The sequence below is a fragment of the Aptenodytes patagonicus genome, chromosome 16, assembly GCF_965638725.1.
Source record: "Aptenodytes patagonicus chromosome 16, bAptPat1.pri.cur, whole genome shotgun sequence".
Classification (NCBI taxonomy): Eukaryota; Metazoa; Chordata; class Aves; order Sphenisciformes; family Spheniscidae; genus Aptenodytes; species Aptenodytes patagonicus.
The window spans coordinates 2,776,672-2,792,472 of NC_134964.1; the positions used below are offsets into that span (position 1 = coordinate 2,776,672).

Here is a 15,801-nt window from a genome sequence, read left to right on the forward strand (position 1 = left end):
ATTACAGAAATCTCTGGGATAGCTTCCTGTGCTTGCAGTTGGGTCAAAACTGATTCTTAGTTTCCCTTCAGAAAGGTAAAACTATTCCCACATAAAGTATTTCTAGAGAGTTAAATATTAATTCAATTTTTCCTAATGCGGAAAAATGACTGTAATCTTAGAGCATAGAAAGTATTGTTTAATTATGAGATAATATGGAAAACCTATTAGGCTAGGCAGTCTTAGAGAGAGGAGGCAGTCCCTCTTGGAAGAGTTTGTAGTCTAAATCGACTGGGAAAACACAGAGCAGGATGAAGTTATACAATATATAGACAAAACCAGTCCCTGCCTACTAACTGAGGGAAGAAACTACTCAGTATGAAACTGTAAACAGCAACCGTTAGAATCACAGATTATTTTAACTGTAAAACATAGAGTGTAAGGTTTTTGTTTGCAATAACCCAGACACTAGTTGGCCATAGGTAGTTTAAACTAAAAATGCACATATGCCTCATTATGCTTACAACAGAGCCTAAATAGGTTTTCTGCTTCAGCTGTTATTTGCTAAAACATAATGCTTTGAGTCTTGGTCACAGAGCAGGTTCCCTCCCTTGCCAAATGCTCCTCAAAACTCTAACAAAAAGCATTCTCTGTAGCAATGGACTTTCATTTGGATAACATGTCAGCATTTGATGCAAATTAAATGTAAGTTCATGCATTATTTCTGTAGTAGCTTGTGATGGGTTCAGAGATGAAAAAGTATTTGAATCCAGCCATACTTCCTGAGTGAGAAATACTGCTTTGAGTCTCTAGAGAAAGATAATCTACCCACCCAACTGAAAACCTCACATGCTTTTGGAGCACACAGTTTGCTAGCAGATAGTAATGTGGGAAATAAAGCATGTCTTGCCACAGTTGTGCTTGTGTCAACCTTAAGTCACTTGACCAGTTAAACTCAGTCCTGCACCATGTTCTGTAATCAGTTAGATTTCTTTCCTCTCAATTGCTTCAGTTTTGTTTTAAGAAACCATTGTACTGACAAAATGCAGATTATGTACGTTATCCAAATCGCATAGTAACATTTACATTTGGGTGTCATTTTTCTGACACCTGTATTACCACAACTCACTCTGTCAAAAGGCCATTTCCCTCATTAAACAAAACCCCTTCTCCTTATACAAATTAGCAAATAGTTTTGAAGTGGTCTGTTTTATTTTTCCATCCTTAATTCTCCCTCCCCATAGATATTCATGGGACTAATTCCATAGAGAACAATTTGGCTTTTAAAAAGCCCAAAAATGTGCTTCTGAGTGTTCAAAAACTGTGTGTGAAAGTGATTTTTGCCATAGAAGTCTTGCAATGTACAATGTATGGTATTCCAATGATACAGTTCTGATCAATGATGTTTAGTGTAGCAAAACCTTGTTAAACAGCTGTTGTTTTTTCTTCTAGAAACTACTAGCTGAAAATGACACAGCAAATGCATAACTTAAGTCTCCTCCAGACTAAAAAGAACAGTGTGCCATCCTCTCCAAATGCTGCAAAGCGGTTATATCGGAACCTGTCAGAGAAGCTTAAGGGGAGTCATACATCCTTTGATGAAGCATATTTCAGAGCTCGATCTGACCGGCTCAGTCTCCGTAAGACCTCAACGGTAATTACTTGATATTTATCAAACTGCCAATTTACTGTCCTATTAATCTCTGTAATCAGTTTGCTTTTAATCTGTACAATTTTCATCATCTCACTTTGTCTGTTCCCTGACTAGTGCTGTACGTTCTTCCCAGACTTGCCATTTATGATCCTGTGTCAAAATAAAGTCTGACCTTCTTGAAGGCTAAAGAAAAGCTACCTTACTCAAGTGATGATGCTTTATTTTAGGAGTAAGTTCTTAACTTGGCATTAATGGGACAAAAATGGATTCAATATAAACACACAGGTGTTTCTCTTACAAGAAATGAAGAAAAAGTATTTTGAGAAAACTGAAGATGACCTTAATAGAAGTTCCCATTTTTCCAAACAACAGAGCAAGTGGAATTTACATGCTGTGACAGATATGTGCAAGGTTGTTCACAGACTGTGGTGATGGCCGCTAGATAAGACCATGGAAAAAGGAGATCACATATGAAGCAGGCTGGCCTGGGTACCCCACCCTAGTTGCAGAACATAGCCGAGCACTCTGGTGCCAGTACAGGAAAGCATATAAGCACCCGCTGGACTTAACACTCATGAGTGCTCCTATTTATGCCAGTGCTGGTGAAATTACACAACCTCCAGCATATACATTTAGAAGAACGGACTGTGTCCCTGGAATGATAGCACAGTATAAGTTCAGTGCACAAACAGAATCTTTTATATTTGCTGGAGGAACATGAACCTGCTGTTGATATTGCCAAAACAAAATAAATTCCCCTTTTCCATAAGTAGGAAGAACAGACACATCCTTCAACTTCTCTGAATTATTTTGAGGAAAAGAGTTCCTCTCCACTTCTGAAGAGCAATGACTTATGACAGTGTCTGTGAATGCGCCAGGAGACACCTCTTGGAACCATTACTCTGCTGCACTAAAACAGATGCTTAGCGCAGTGCAGGACTAAACTGTGAATATGGTTGGGCCAGATAATAAAAATGTTACACTTTGTCAGAAGAAAAAGCACACTCTAGACTCCTTTAACCCTCACAAATCTTTGTTACATGTGAGCCAAGTTATATTAATCAATGCAAGAATTGAAAATGATTTTAAAATCAATTCAATGATCCTATCCCCTAGGATCACTCCTTTCTTGAAGTCAGAGGACCCATGCATGCCCCATGGAAGAGCTAAGCTAAAATTAACACTGTTGTGTCTCTTGTGAAGAAAGACTATGATGTGAAGGAAGCAGGGGATCATGGCTCCTTCCTCTCAGCTCTGCCAGAGCCAATAGATTTTGTTTTACAGAAGGAGAAGCCTTGAAACTCAAACAGGGCTTGATAGCTGGAGAACAGCCTTTGCATAGTAGCCAGCAGCTGTGCTTTTGAGGCAGTGGGTTTCCAGATGCTTTCAGTTTGTAGGGATCACTTGAATTTGGGCCTCTAAGTATGAACTGTGGGAAAAGATTCTTTAGATGAATTTTTTTAGCCACTATCTTTTCTTGCCTTTTTCTTTTCAATGGCAAGCTTGTGTGTGACTAAGCGAGTGAAAGAGGAGGATAAACTAGTGCTGGGGAGCATGTCAGAGCAGACTGATGTGTAGACTGAATGAATGCCAGTCTGTTAGCATATCTTCTGACCAGTGTTTCTCTAAAGATACACTTCAAGTTACATATTCCTTCAAATACGGGGTCTTCTGTCATACTTAACTAAAAAGAAGAGAAATGGCAAATGAACATAGCCCAAAGATTGAAGAGCAGTGTACTGCTTCTGAGGCTCAAGTCCTCTGCTATCCACAAAGCAAATTACAATCTCATTTCTCTCCCTTTTCAGTCCAGATTGGTCAGGCGGTGGGAGTGCCTATTCAATCAGTAATCGTAATTAGGAGACTCAATTTTACATTGTGAAGTGGATGGCGGCTTAATGGGATATAGACTTACTTGTGCTAACTTTGTTTCCCCCAACCCACTACACTGTCATGGGAGTGACATAGCTTTTGTCACTGCTGACCTACAGTGAGCATAGGTACCTCTAGGTATTACCAGCCTGGGGTCTGAGCTGGTGTCCACAACAGACAGCGAATAGACTCCCACCAAACTCAAAAGGCTTTGGATCCCAGTCTATCTATTCTGCCTGTTGTTTTCACAGTTTTCCCTAGAAATAAATAGCAAGGAAACCATCAGTAAAGGAAGGGGTGGAAATATTCCAGGTCAAGTTGCTAGCTGATGTATTTTCTAATCATTGAGTTTCTGTGTTACAGAGCTAAGTCAATGACTAAAATCATGTCTCCAGACAAGTGAACAACATTTGTTAGAATTTGTTTTCTTTCAGCTTTGGCTAGTGAAGAGTTTTCTTTCCATTCTCTCTTGCTGTGCAACACTTTCCATTCAGTAAATTGTTGTCTTGTTGCAGACATAGCAATGTCCCAAAATAGCTTTATTCTTGAACTCATGTTTATCAAAACAAGTCTTTGCAGAAACTACTTTAACGTTTTTTCCAACTCCAGTAGCACATAGTGGACTTTTTCAGTCAAACCTAGAGCAAATATCTTGAAAGGGGCACTTCATTTTAATTAAGCTTCATAAGATTGCATTTCTAAACACTCCAGCACTGAATCACTTACTGGAACATGGTTATTACTTACGGCAAAGCAATACTGTAGTCCTTTTCAGTATATACGTTTGTGCATCAGAGTAACACCTAAATAAATTAATCACATAGCACAGCTGTCTAGCTAATGATTAGAGGCTGCCGGACTGAGTCAAGCAAAAAGCAGGGTAAAAACTGCCCCTAAACTTTACTTGATCACTTGTAAATGTGATTCAGTTTGTCTTTGAATTCAATGGTTTTGTCTTTTCAGAGCAGAAGAAAGTTATCTAGCGAATGTAAATGAAGGCAGAAATTGGAAGGCTCTTGTTAGTATTTGTGACAATACCAGCTGGAATAAAATTGAGCACATGGGTCTAAAGATACTACGTCTTACCCCTATTTGAATTTCTTGCCCCTGGGCTGCAGATGTCTTGAATAATGCTGCAATACTACAGTGTCTTTTACGTAGAATATGATCAGATTTTTACAGAAAACTATATAATATTCAAATATATTTCTGTTTTCTGTGTGAAAGCAAATAGTTGGGGAAAAGTTGGTCAGGTATGTAGAATGTTTTTCTGGACTTGGAGAGCTGGGCTCGATGCAGACTTCCAAATGGGGCAATTTACTGGCATGGCTGAAAACATGGTAGATATTTTGCTGTTTCACCAGGATATTTTTTGACTGAAATAGATATAGCATGCTTAGATGCGCACTGCTATGTGGATGAGGGATGCATCCATGCCCAGTTAGAAAGGCCATATCACAGTTCCCATGTTTTTACACTCTTTGAAGTTACAAGACTTGCCAACACATTTCAGCATATTGCTTGGGTCTGAATTGTTCATTTGGAAAACCTGATATTTGCAATTTGGTCTCATAATTGTTTGGATTGGATGAAGTAGCTTATAAAATTCATGCTCTGTTTCTTGTTTAAATTAGTGCAGCTTTTTCAATCAGATTTCTAATGAAATGAAGAAATAGAAATTTGTTTTTATTTTTTCCCTTTTGGTGAAACATTCTTGCTAACAGATTAGCTGGCAAGAGCGTTTATGAGGAATTAACTTAAGCATGTGCTTAGATTCTGTTCAGCAACTTACTTAAGGCCAATATTTCACAAATACTTTAGGTATTTAATTTGGCAAGCAAAAATCCAAAGATGCATTTTGAAAGGCATCTAGGCAGGTCTAAATCTTGATAACTGAATCCAAAAAATACAATTCAAATCAAAGTTCTTAAAATAATTCTACGATAATCATACAGGTAGGTAAAATCTGTTGTTAAAGGGTGTGTGTATATATTTGAAAAGGGCCAAATGCTTTTGTCAGCCATATCATTGGGTTAATTCCAGCTGTAATACTGAAGTTAGCCATCTTTTTTCATTATATAACAGGGATTTTTTGTTTTTATATAACGCAAAAAACTCCTGAGATGTAGTACAAGATCTATTGAATTTCACACAAAATTGGAATTAAAGCCAAATAATGGTATTGAGCACTTAGGGTAGCACTCTACAAATGCTAACTCATTTAACTTTTATGCACATACATTAAGTCAATTAAAAGAGAATGACTGTTCTGATTTCAAAAAAGTGGAAAACCACGTATGTGCCCAGTGCCACAGAAGTGGAAATGTGAACCGAGAAATACCTAGTTTCCTGTCCTAATTGAGCACCGCAAGCCTGTCATTGAGTAATATCATCAGCTGTACCTTTTTGTTCTGCTCTCAGACTGCTAGCCAGTGTTTCCTAAAATGAACTTAACTAAAAGAAATGGAAACTAATATAGTCATTCAGTTTACTTCAACCAATTACCTTTGTAGTAAGCTCTTTATGAAATTACTGTTAAATAAGTAGATTTTCCTAGCTGTGATCAGTTACAAGAGTAATATGATTTTGCTTGTTTTCTGATTGGATCAAAATGCAGATGCTTCTGAAGCTAATTACGCTTTATTTCCATAAACAACAGAATAGAGGAAGCTCCAAAATCAGTAGAAAAAGAATTTGAAACGGGTGTAAACTGTGATGAAATTAATGCTTTTTAGAAGGTTGATATATATTTTTGGAGAATTGGTAAATATATTTTGCATTTCTAATAATTTATATGAAAAAACAATCTATCAGTTCACGGTTCTGCATTCATAACAATGAAGTTTCAAAGAGTGAAGGAGCACAGCTTTTTTTTTTCCCTCTTTAGGTGGAACATCAATGATCTATTTGTGTTAATTTTGAGTACATAGTACAGTGACATACAGCTGTTAAATGCATATCATTGACTTGAGTGGGAGTTGATGACATATAGCATGTATCAGAATCATACCATTAATTAAAATATTTTGTAATTATAATTAAAATTAATTAAAATTCTTTTAATTTCTAGCTAGAGCACTTCATCCATTGAGGGTAGGGGCAAAACGCCAGAATAAGAGTAAGATCTCTGATTTCAGGATGATAAGGTGTTATATAAGCAAGACAGCAGATGTGTGGCACTACTGGAATGAAAAGAACTGTTGCTGCATTGCAGTAAAAATTTCTGCCATTTTTAAGTTTTACCTTATAATAAAAGAAATATGTGCTGGCCTCTTTTCTAAAATTTTCTGGAGATGTGCCCTCTCTAGTGACAGTATATGTCCTTAAAGACAATTTTTTGCCTTGAACAGAGGGCTGGATAAAGAATGATAAATCTAGCTGCTTACCATTCAACTGTTCCTTTTTCTGAGATTTTCTCTTACACCTAACACTGAAGTATGATCTAAGTATTTGATAATGAAATTAAATCTGAATCTTACAACCTAGAGAAGAATCTGAAAACAAGAATTTGACAGAGACCCATTTTGATGAAGCATTTAAGTAGTGTCTTTTATTCTGCATGGAAATCTACAGAAAAAATATTTCTCTAGCATGACCTATCTTTTGTACTTAAGTGTCTAAAAGGTAGATTCCCAAGTTGGCACTAGTCTCCTAGATTTGCTTTATTGCTGCATAGTTCATCTCATCCTTAGATAGTCATCTAATGTATCTCATTTCTCTATATTGACAATTTTGGGTAAAGATCATCTAATGTACATCTGTCGTCTTTTTCTGCTGATCCCTAATATTTAGCATAGGTGGGGTCCATATTAAAACTCTAAGATAACATTATCTTTGCAATTTCTTAGTGTGGTACCAATACTTCACATGCAAAACAGTAGACCAGAAGATCTCTGTCAGGCCTGAGAATTTCTGAAGACACTGTTAACTTCAAGCACAACTGAAAAAAACTTGCAGAACCGATCAAATTCCAAAGTGTAGCTGTGGACTCTGGTTTTCAGAACTGCTTGCAAACCATTAGTCTTTGCGTTTTAGGAGGAGACAGAAGATGTTCCAGCAGATCAGTGCTCTTTCAGAAAGTGTTGTTTCACTGAGATCAAAACTTGGACAAGGATATTCCAAATAAAACTACATCAATTTAAAAAAGAAAAGTTTTGATGTGGCTGAAATGTTAATTTCTAATCACAGTAGAAGACGGTTTCAATTCAATATTTATTTCATATCATAAAGAATACATTATTATATAAGAATTTTCTCTGTGTTTCCTCCATGTGGGTTTCAGGACACAGGAAGCTAGTTTACATCATGTATCTGGGTCGCTTGCTCTCTTATGTATGCATTTCTTTAGTTTGCCCATTGGCAAAATATGTCTACGTAGATCTCAGCTCCTTTATGTGACCACATGCTGAGCCCTCCCTGCATAGCTGGGCCTCTTGCTTCTACTAATTCATTCCTGAGAGGGGAAAAAAACCTATTGGGTAATTATGGCAACGAGATGCTCGGAGACAATTTAAAGAATCTTGGCAAATAACACGTCATTACTGTAGGCTCCAGAAGGATGTTCTCATAACAGAAACCTGCAGGCCATGCTACTCTCCTGTACCTGCTACTCCCCAGCTCAATTAAGAAACTATAAGTTTCTTTGTATTATACCATTCTTTTATCTCCTTGACATTGATAAGCAAAAGGTTCAGTGGTTCTCCCTGCTTGAGAGTCGGTGCCATGTATGTTCTTGGTTTTGGCTGCTTGTGTTCTCTGCTGTTCAGACACATCACTTTCTGGACATGCACACTGGACAGTCAATCTTTTCAGTCTCATTTCTACTGCTTTATTTAAGGACTATACGTTTCAAAGCTGCTTCTAGTTACAAGTTAAATGCAAAAATATGAGCACCTAGAAATGACGGAAGTATTTGAATGAACAGTACCTATTACTAGCTCACACTGGAGCTGTGAAGATTTTTCTCCAGAATAGCTTGTTTGATTTGGATTTTGATCACCTGAGTTTGTAGATTTTTACTTTAAATTTTGAGTTTGAAAAACTCAGTAGTCCAAGACTCTGCCAAAATCATAGTCTTTCACCCAGCTTCACACTGAAAACATATAATATTGCTCATATAGTTTGATTATGGGACAGACGTCTAAATAAGTATGGGTTTGTTTTGTATGGGTTTGAATCTCACTTGAATCTTCCCACAGACCTGAAGCAAGTTCAAGCACACAAGTCCAGAGGCAGACCAAGCTCAGTTTTGCTGCAAGCAATTTCCATGTTTCTAGCTGAACCTAAGCTGGGGCTGGAGGATCAATATTTTATAGCAATCTCACAAAACACAAATTTTCTCAATTCATTTTTAAAACACTGACATTTGAAAAGTTCTACTGATTTTCTGTTTTTATTGATACACAGAATTTCCAGTGCAATGAAGCTATGTTTGAGGCCGTAGAACAGCAAGATCTGGATGCTGTTCAGATTCTTCTTTATCAATACACACTGGAGGAACTGGACCTGAACACACCAAACAGTGAGGGACTAACTCCTTTGGATATTGCCATTTTGACAAACAACGTCCCTATTGCTAGGACCCTTCTACACGTTGGGGCAAAGGAAAGCCCACACTGTAAGTAAAGAACACAATTTGAATTGACTTGGGTAATTGCCTGTAGAAGATTAGGTTTGCTGCTGTTTTGGGAAATTAATTACGTTACACACAAAAATGGATTGATTTTATCATAAAGATGATCATACCAGCAATAGTACCACAGTGCTGGTGGACGTTTGCAGCAATATCTGCTTGTTGAATGTGTGCTCAGTAGATCTTTTTTGTTCTCTATGTCAGATGCACCAACTGATGAATCAGATTGAGCTTGTAATGTGATTAACACTGGGGCAGCTGAGTTAATCTCCATACTGAGAAAAAAATCTTTAAAAATATGGAAACAGGGACTGAATGGGTGATTCAAAGATCATGGTCTGAAATATGGAGTTTGTCATAAAAAATGAAAAGGACGATGGGTTGTCTAGACTTTGGTTTATTTTTATTATCCTTTTGATTTTGGCTATGCTGCCTTCAGGAGACAGGTTGTGTTGAAATCTATCATTTCCATTGCCCACAGACTCCTCACTCCTAGTCTTCAAATGGCCTAAAATCCCACTTAAATGAGAATTTCAAAGTTCTACAGAACTAGAGAAAATCTAAACACAAACCAGACCTTCTCACTTTACTGGAATACCAATATTGCTTATAACTACATATTGTAGTTATAAAACTCCTTTGTATTCCTTCATGGGCATTTTTATTTGTGGGTTGGAGGGTGACTTACCAACCCAATTAATCAACTGTATACCATGACACAAACTCTGACGCCTTACTTGTGTCTAAAAATACACCAATGTATGCGAATTTGTTTTAAACTGTCAATGCCTATATTTAGGACATTCCCAGCAAGGCTATAATGAGACTGTGTTTGAGGGGTTCGGCCACTGCAGACTCTGCCATTAATTTGAAGTTAGTTAAATTAACAACATTTAGTGCTGGCATGTCAATCTCAGTGCTCCAGGAAATTGCACCTTGAGGCTACTAACATTGCCAGTTTTTTCACTGGAGAGTGTGTGTGCATGTGTGTGTGTGTGTTGAGTTTTTTTGCCAGACCCTCAGTGTTGGTACACCTTTATTGCTTTTCTATGTCCACAGCACTTACATTATCATTTATTCTGGCCTCCTTTAACCTTCCCTGGAGATTTTTGCATAGTGTAGCTGCTCAGTGAAAAGAGTTTTTTAGTTTTATATTTATTTGTTTATTTTTCTGTCATGGTTCATGACTGAGGCTTTAAAAAAAAGTGTGACAGCATTTAGAGTACATGATTGACTGCTGAAGCAACATTCATTAACCATGACAAATCTAGAGGAAAACACAGTCTTGAGTGTTCTAAACAGCAGTAAAAAAAGACTAAACTAATTTTTCATTGACCTCATCTGTAAATAAATGCAGTCCGATGGCGAGCAGGGGCAATCATAAATTAGTATTCATTTCCTGTAATTAATGCAAACATGCCTATGAACACAGAGAATATGAATATATAACCACCTCATTTCCATTTCAAAATATACCCACCAAATTTCCACTTCACTTATCTTGATTTTTAGTTTTTCTGATTGAAATAATAGATGAAGCATTCTCAATAAAAAGCAATCGATTGTTTGTTTGGGGGTTTTTTTACCTTAAGGGTTTACAGTTGCTACTTGAGAGCAAAATACAAAAAGTTACTTTCAGCACTCAAAACAAAGGTTCACAGCATCTTTGTATGTGACTTCATTCTTGTGGAACTGATAGCAGTCACTTTCTATTTTCTTTAGTCTTTCTGCTTTGCTTTCTGTACTTAACTAACCCTGTTAGAATGAAATCCATTCTGTTTGTATGATCTCAGGGCTGCAAGAACATGATCCAGCACCCAGTGGGAGCATTTTCATTTCTCTATGGTGGGCAGCTGAGCAAGACTTCCCCAGGCTGAGTGGGAGGGGAGGGGATTCCAAGGTAAAATTCTGACTTACCCCAATTTTGGGACAGGACACAAGCATCTCTTAATCTGATTGGAAGTGTATAGGACAGATGCACAGATCTGGGAGACTGCAGGGTAAAGGAATTCCCCATTCCAAGTACACACAGAAAGCTTCCTACAGAGAAAACTCTTGCTCTTCCGCTATATTAGCCATAGTCATCCAGCTGAAATCTCATTATAGCCCCTAACCTAATGCTGTAAAAAAGAGGATCTGGAGGACAGACAGCTTCCATCTGTATCACCCGGATTTCTGCCTGGAATAGGAACAACAGCAGATAAAGCAATAGAAAGTAAAACTATGATCTTCATTTCCACATGGAGCTCAGACTGTATAAATCTCAACAGGAACCCAACATCTCTTAAACACAAAGTACGATCAGAGAGTACAGCATTTAAAATATTAATTTAGTTGGGGAGGATGCAAAGCCCACCGGGTTATCTTTTCAGTCACTCTTACTCATCATATACTCGTGGTTTGGCTTGGCTTGTTCATGTGAACCCAAATAAAAATAAGATTAAAATTTCCAGTGGCTGATTGGACACATTACCAAGACCTGACAAGTGTGGATCAGAATCTTGATTGAACAGATAGAGCCAGATCCTTAGTGAGAACTTGAACCAATGCCAATTCTCAATCACCTGAAGTTCTGGCACATAAAATCTCCTTCCTCAGTCCTGTTGTGCTATCAGATGTGTTGCATGCTTATTGTAGGCATGGATCCAGGAAACCGTATCACCTTTGGCCTCCCAGTAAACAGGCAGTTCTGAGGATACCAGCAGATTCCAGTAAGCCTGGCCGTATGTCTCTGATGTCCATATGAAGAATGATCAAACTTCAAGAAGGATGGCTTCAAGCCAGCTTCTGAAAGTGAAGTCTTAGAGACAAATATTCTTCAAAAACAACCTTTTGGATGTCAGAGGCATTGAGTAATTCTTTGCTCTCCTCCTGTGGCTTTAAAGATCCCATGGCACTTTTCGCGTTAGTGTGTAGGGTTATTCTTAGACTCTGCTAAACTTCCATTGTGATATTGTTATAAGAGACAGAGGGCAAAAGTTAAAACGAGAGGTTCAGACTGGATAAAACAAGCACCTTTTTCACCATAAGGACAGTAAAGCAGTGGAACAGGTTGCCTAGAATCGTTGTAAAGCCTCCATCCTGAGAAGTTTTCAAGACCAGACTGGGTAATGCCCTCAGTAACTTGGTCTGACCTCATAGCTGACCCTGTTTTGAACAAGAAGGTTGGACTAAAGGTCTTTTCCAATCCCATTTGTCCCATAATCCTATGATTCCAGTTTAGCAATAACACATTCATATGCGCAGACATCTTTGCTCATGTGGTGTTTTGATGTCAAAAACCTGTCAGAGTCTTGGTTCTTTATATGGTACAGTTTGATGTTTTCAGAAATGGCTACTGCTCCTGGCTTATGCAAATGGATGATCGGTGTGTCCTATGCAAGATTCATCCTGTTCCTGTAAAAACCTTAGGGAAAACAAGAGCCTGGCTGTCCCTACATAGCAACTCCCCATCATTGCTAAGAGTAGCTGCTTGTGCTAGGGCAGTGTTTTCTGTAAATAGGGGCTTTTTAAATTAAGAATATCTCAGAGCTCTTCTGCAAAAATACCAGACACCAGAGAAAAGTTTTTCTGTGATTTCAGAATTCCTTCTCTTGTACACTATTTCCTGCATATTGAACATCAGATCAGTGGTTGCATTTCTTTTCAGATTAAACACAAGTCCTATTTTCTAAACTGCAAATAGTTTGAACAATTTCAGGCTAAAAGCATTTCTGAAAATAGGGCTTGATTCACCACAGTTCACTGTATAATCAAGGGGCTGGTTTAGGGTAGTCTTGTGGACTTGGGCTAAAATCAAACCTATCTTAGTTTGTAACCTATGCGATCTTCATTTTCATCTTTATTAGAACATAGTAGTTCATACAGGCAATCTGAACTGCTAAACGTCAAATTAAAATTATTCTGAGCACTGGAGAAAAGCAAAATCTCCATGTGTCAAGCTGCTCGCTATCTGTCCAGTCTGTCAGAGGACCGATTAGATATTACATGGGCAAAACTGTGGCACAAAGAAAACCTGGAAAGAGATCCATCTATACCATCCATGGCCCTTAGGCACAAAACTCTCATTCTTAAGTTTGCCAATTAGATCTCTCTTTGCTTGTAGAGATTTATGTACTGTATGTGTTTATAACCAGTACAACCTTCTTTTTTTCTATGAAAGCTTATGATATTTTGGCAAAGTAGGGGTAGGATAGAAACCAAAAGCTTTATTATTTTAGTTCATTTTTAATATTCCACCAACTTAAAATATATATATGCAATTTCAGTCTAATTGAGACATTTTTAAACATATGAGAAACATTGGAAGATAAAATTTGCTCAATTTATTCATGTTGTTAATCCCATTTAAGTGGCCAGATCCTTAGGTGGTATAAATTGGCATGCTCTAATCCACTTGATGACAAGATAACTACTGGAAGACAGAGAGTGTTCAAGGATTTGACCTTACATGTGTTATACCGGAATGCATAAGGCCAGAATTTTGCCACATAAGTCTACCAAGCAATTACTTACTTTTCCCTTTTCTTGGTAGTTGTTAACATGGAAAGCAGGTCAGTGCATCTGAGTACATTGGTCCAGGAAGCACAGCAGCGAGTTACTGAATTGTCTGCACAAGTGATGAATGAAGGCCTTGGTACAGACAACACAGAAAAAGAGAAGCAACTAAAAGCATGGGAATGGAGATACAGGCTATACAAGCGCATGAAAGCAGGCTACGAGCATGCTAGTAAGTAGAAGAAAGTACTTGCAAAATCCAAGACAAGAACTCTACAACTGAGAACACTCTGCCTTTGTGGAGCAAAGACGCTCTCGCTACCTGATCCTCACAGCACTGCTGCGAAGCAGACGAATGTTAGGGTGGGAAAACTGAGGCATACGACTAAATGGCCTTCCCAAGAATGAGAAGGAAATTGATGTTAGAACAATAGAGGACCAAATATCTGAGAGCAACAAGCACATAGCTTCTTTAGGAGTGGGCTGCATGAAATTGATGAGACCTCCAAACTCTTGGTTCAGGATCTAATGATTCTGTCCTGCTTATTTCTCTTCACATTTACTCCTGGATCTCATTTAATGTGCTCAGAGTTTAAAATAGGATGATTAGAAAAGAATATATGAATAGGGAGGAAGAGGGATGGGGACACTGACCTTTTTTCTGTTGTAATTTGATTTTTAAAAAAAAAGTGTATTCTGTTTTAGAAGAATGGAGTTGTTCTAAACATTTGATCAAACAATGGAATTTCATTTTACATATAAAAATTGTGAAAACTTAATCTTAATTTTGGCATCCACATATAATGTTTCATCAGCGTAGTCACAGATTGTGTCACTTTAAACAGTTGTACAAGCGAGACTGTACCCAAAGTAAATGTGAATTTGGGCCCACAGGAAGGAGTAAACAGGGCTGAATTGTTTCACATGTAGATCTTTTAGCTGTATCCTATTCAACGAAATACAATCATTGCCATTAATATTTTTACAACCATCTTTATATAAATGTACTTACAAATAATTTTCTCAGATTTATTGTATTCTAAGATTACTTCTCCAAGACAGATGTAGTGCTCCTTCTATTAGATACTAAATACAGGAAATACAGCAGTAGTGTAAGTTAATATAATGGTTTTTTAAATCAATCCCAGCAGTAAGTCATGACATTTTGTGTTTGATTTCTGAATTGAGTCTGATTGATATTCTGTGAATTAAGCTTTTTTTTTTAAATTATGTTAGGCCTCAACTGACAACTGTATTTTGGAACTACTACACTGAAACATTTGTGGAATTTGCAACTTCTGAATCACAATAATGTAAAAATGTTTTCTGTTATTTGATAAATTTGAGTTTGTTAGTGAAACCATAAAGGTTTAATTAGCTCTTTGTGGTTTTGTCCTTTCTCTCTCCTCCTACCCACCCCAAGAGATTTATAGGGGCTTTTCATTGACATAATTAGCATGAATCTGTTTTATTGGGTTACATATATGCAGGAAGATATTTTTAACCGAAAGGAGCCAAAAACCATGATAGAAACAAATGGTGTCTGCAGGATATTGTTAGCAGGGGCACTAATTAAAATGCTCAAAAGGCAGAGAACACAAACACCTACAACCCAAAGCTCACAATTGCAGGGTGATTTTCAGTGGGTTCTTTGAAGACTCAGAAACATTGTTTGAATAGGATTTGTTGTGCTGAAGAGCTGATGTTTTCTCTTCTCTCCCAGGAGCCCCTGAGGCGCCAACCAATGTCTGTCTCATGGTAACAAGCAGTACATCACTCACTGTCACCTTCCAAGAACCTCTGAGTGTCAACTCAGCTGTGGTGACCAAGTATAAAGGTATTGGATTTAGACATCTCTTTCATTTACCTTAACAATGTACAAAAATTTGAGAGCTAAATGACAAAGGTATTTATCTACAAGAGATTGTATTACAATGCTAGTAATGTTTGAATTTAATTATTTTCCCAGTAATAGCTGTAGAAGTGGAATTTTTTTAAAAGATTCCCCAAAGACAAAATTTTTATTTAAAAAAAAAAAAAAAAATTAACCAAAAGCTTTCGCCGTGAGTGCTTTGAAGAAGTTTGCTTGACTCACTGTGGTTAGGACATCGGCTCAATGACTGGGTTGAGATGAGCAGTTATAAAACACAAGCTAACTTTTGGTGCC

General features: G+C 37.5%; 1 protein-coding gene across 1 annotated transcript in view; it reads left to right on the forward strand.

Annotated features, from left to right (window-relative positions):
- Window positions 1–1,443: 1,443 nt before the first annotated feature.
- Window positions 1,444–15,801, forward strand: part of ANKFN1 (ankyrin repeat and fibronectin type III domain containing 1) — a 63,444-nt gene continuing 49,086 nt past the window's right edge. The window contains exons 1-4 of the mRNA XM_076353744.1: window positions 1,444–1,633; window positions 8,912–9,122; window positions 13,672–13,866; window positions 15,358–15,471. Coding sequence (XP_076209859.1) covers window positions 1,448–1,633; window positions 8,912–9,122; window positions 13,672–13,866; window positions 15,358–15,471 — 706 coding nt within the window. The 5' untranslated portion in view covers window positions 1,444–1,447. The remainder of the gene's footprint in view (window positions 1,634–8,911; window positions 9,123–13,671; window positions 13,867–15,357; window positions 15,472–15,801) is intronic.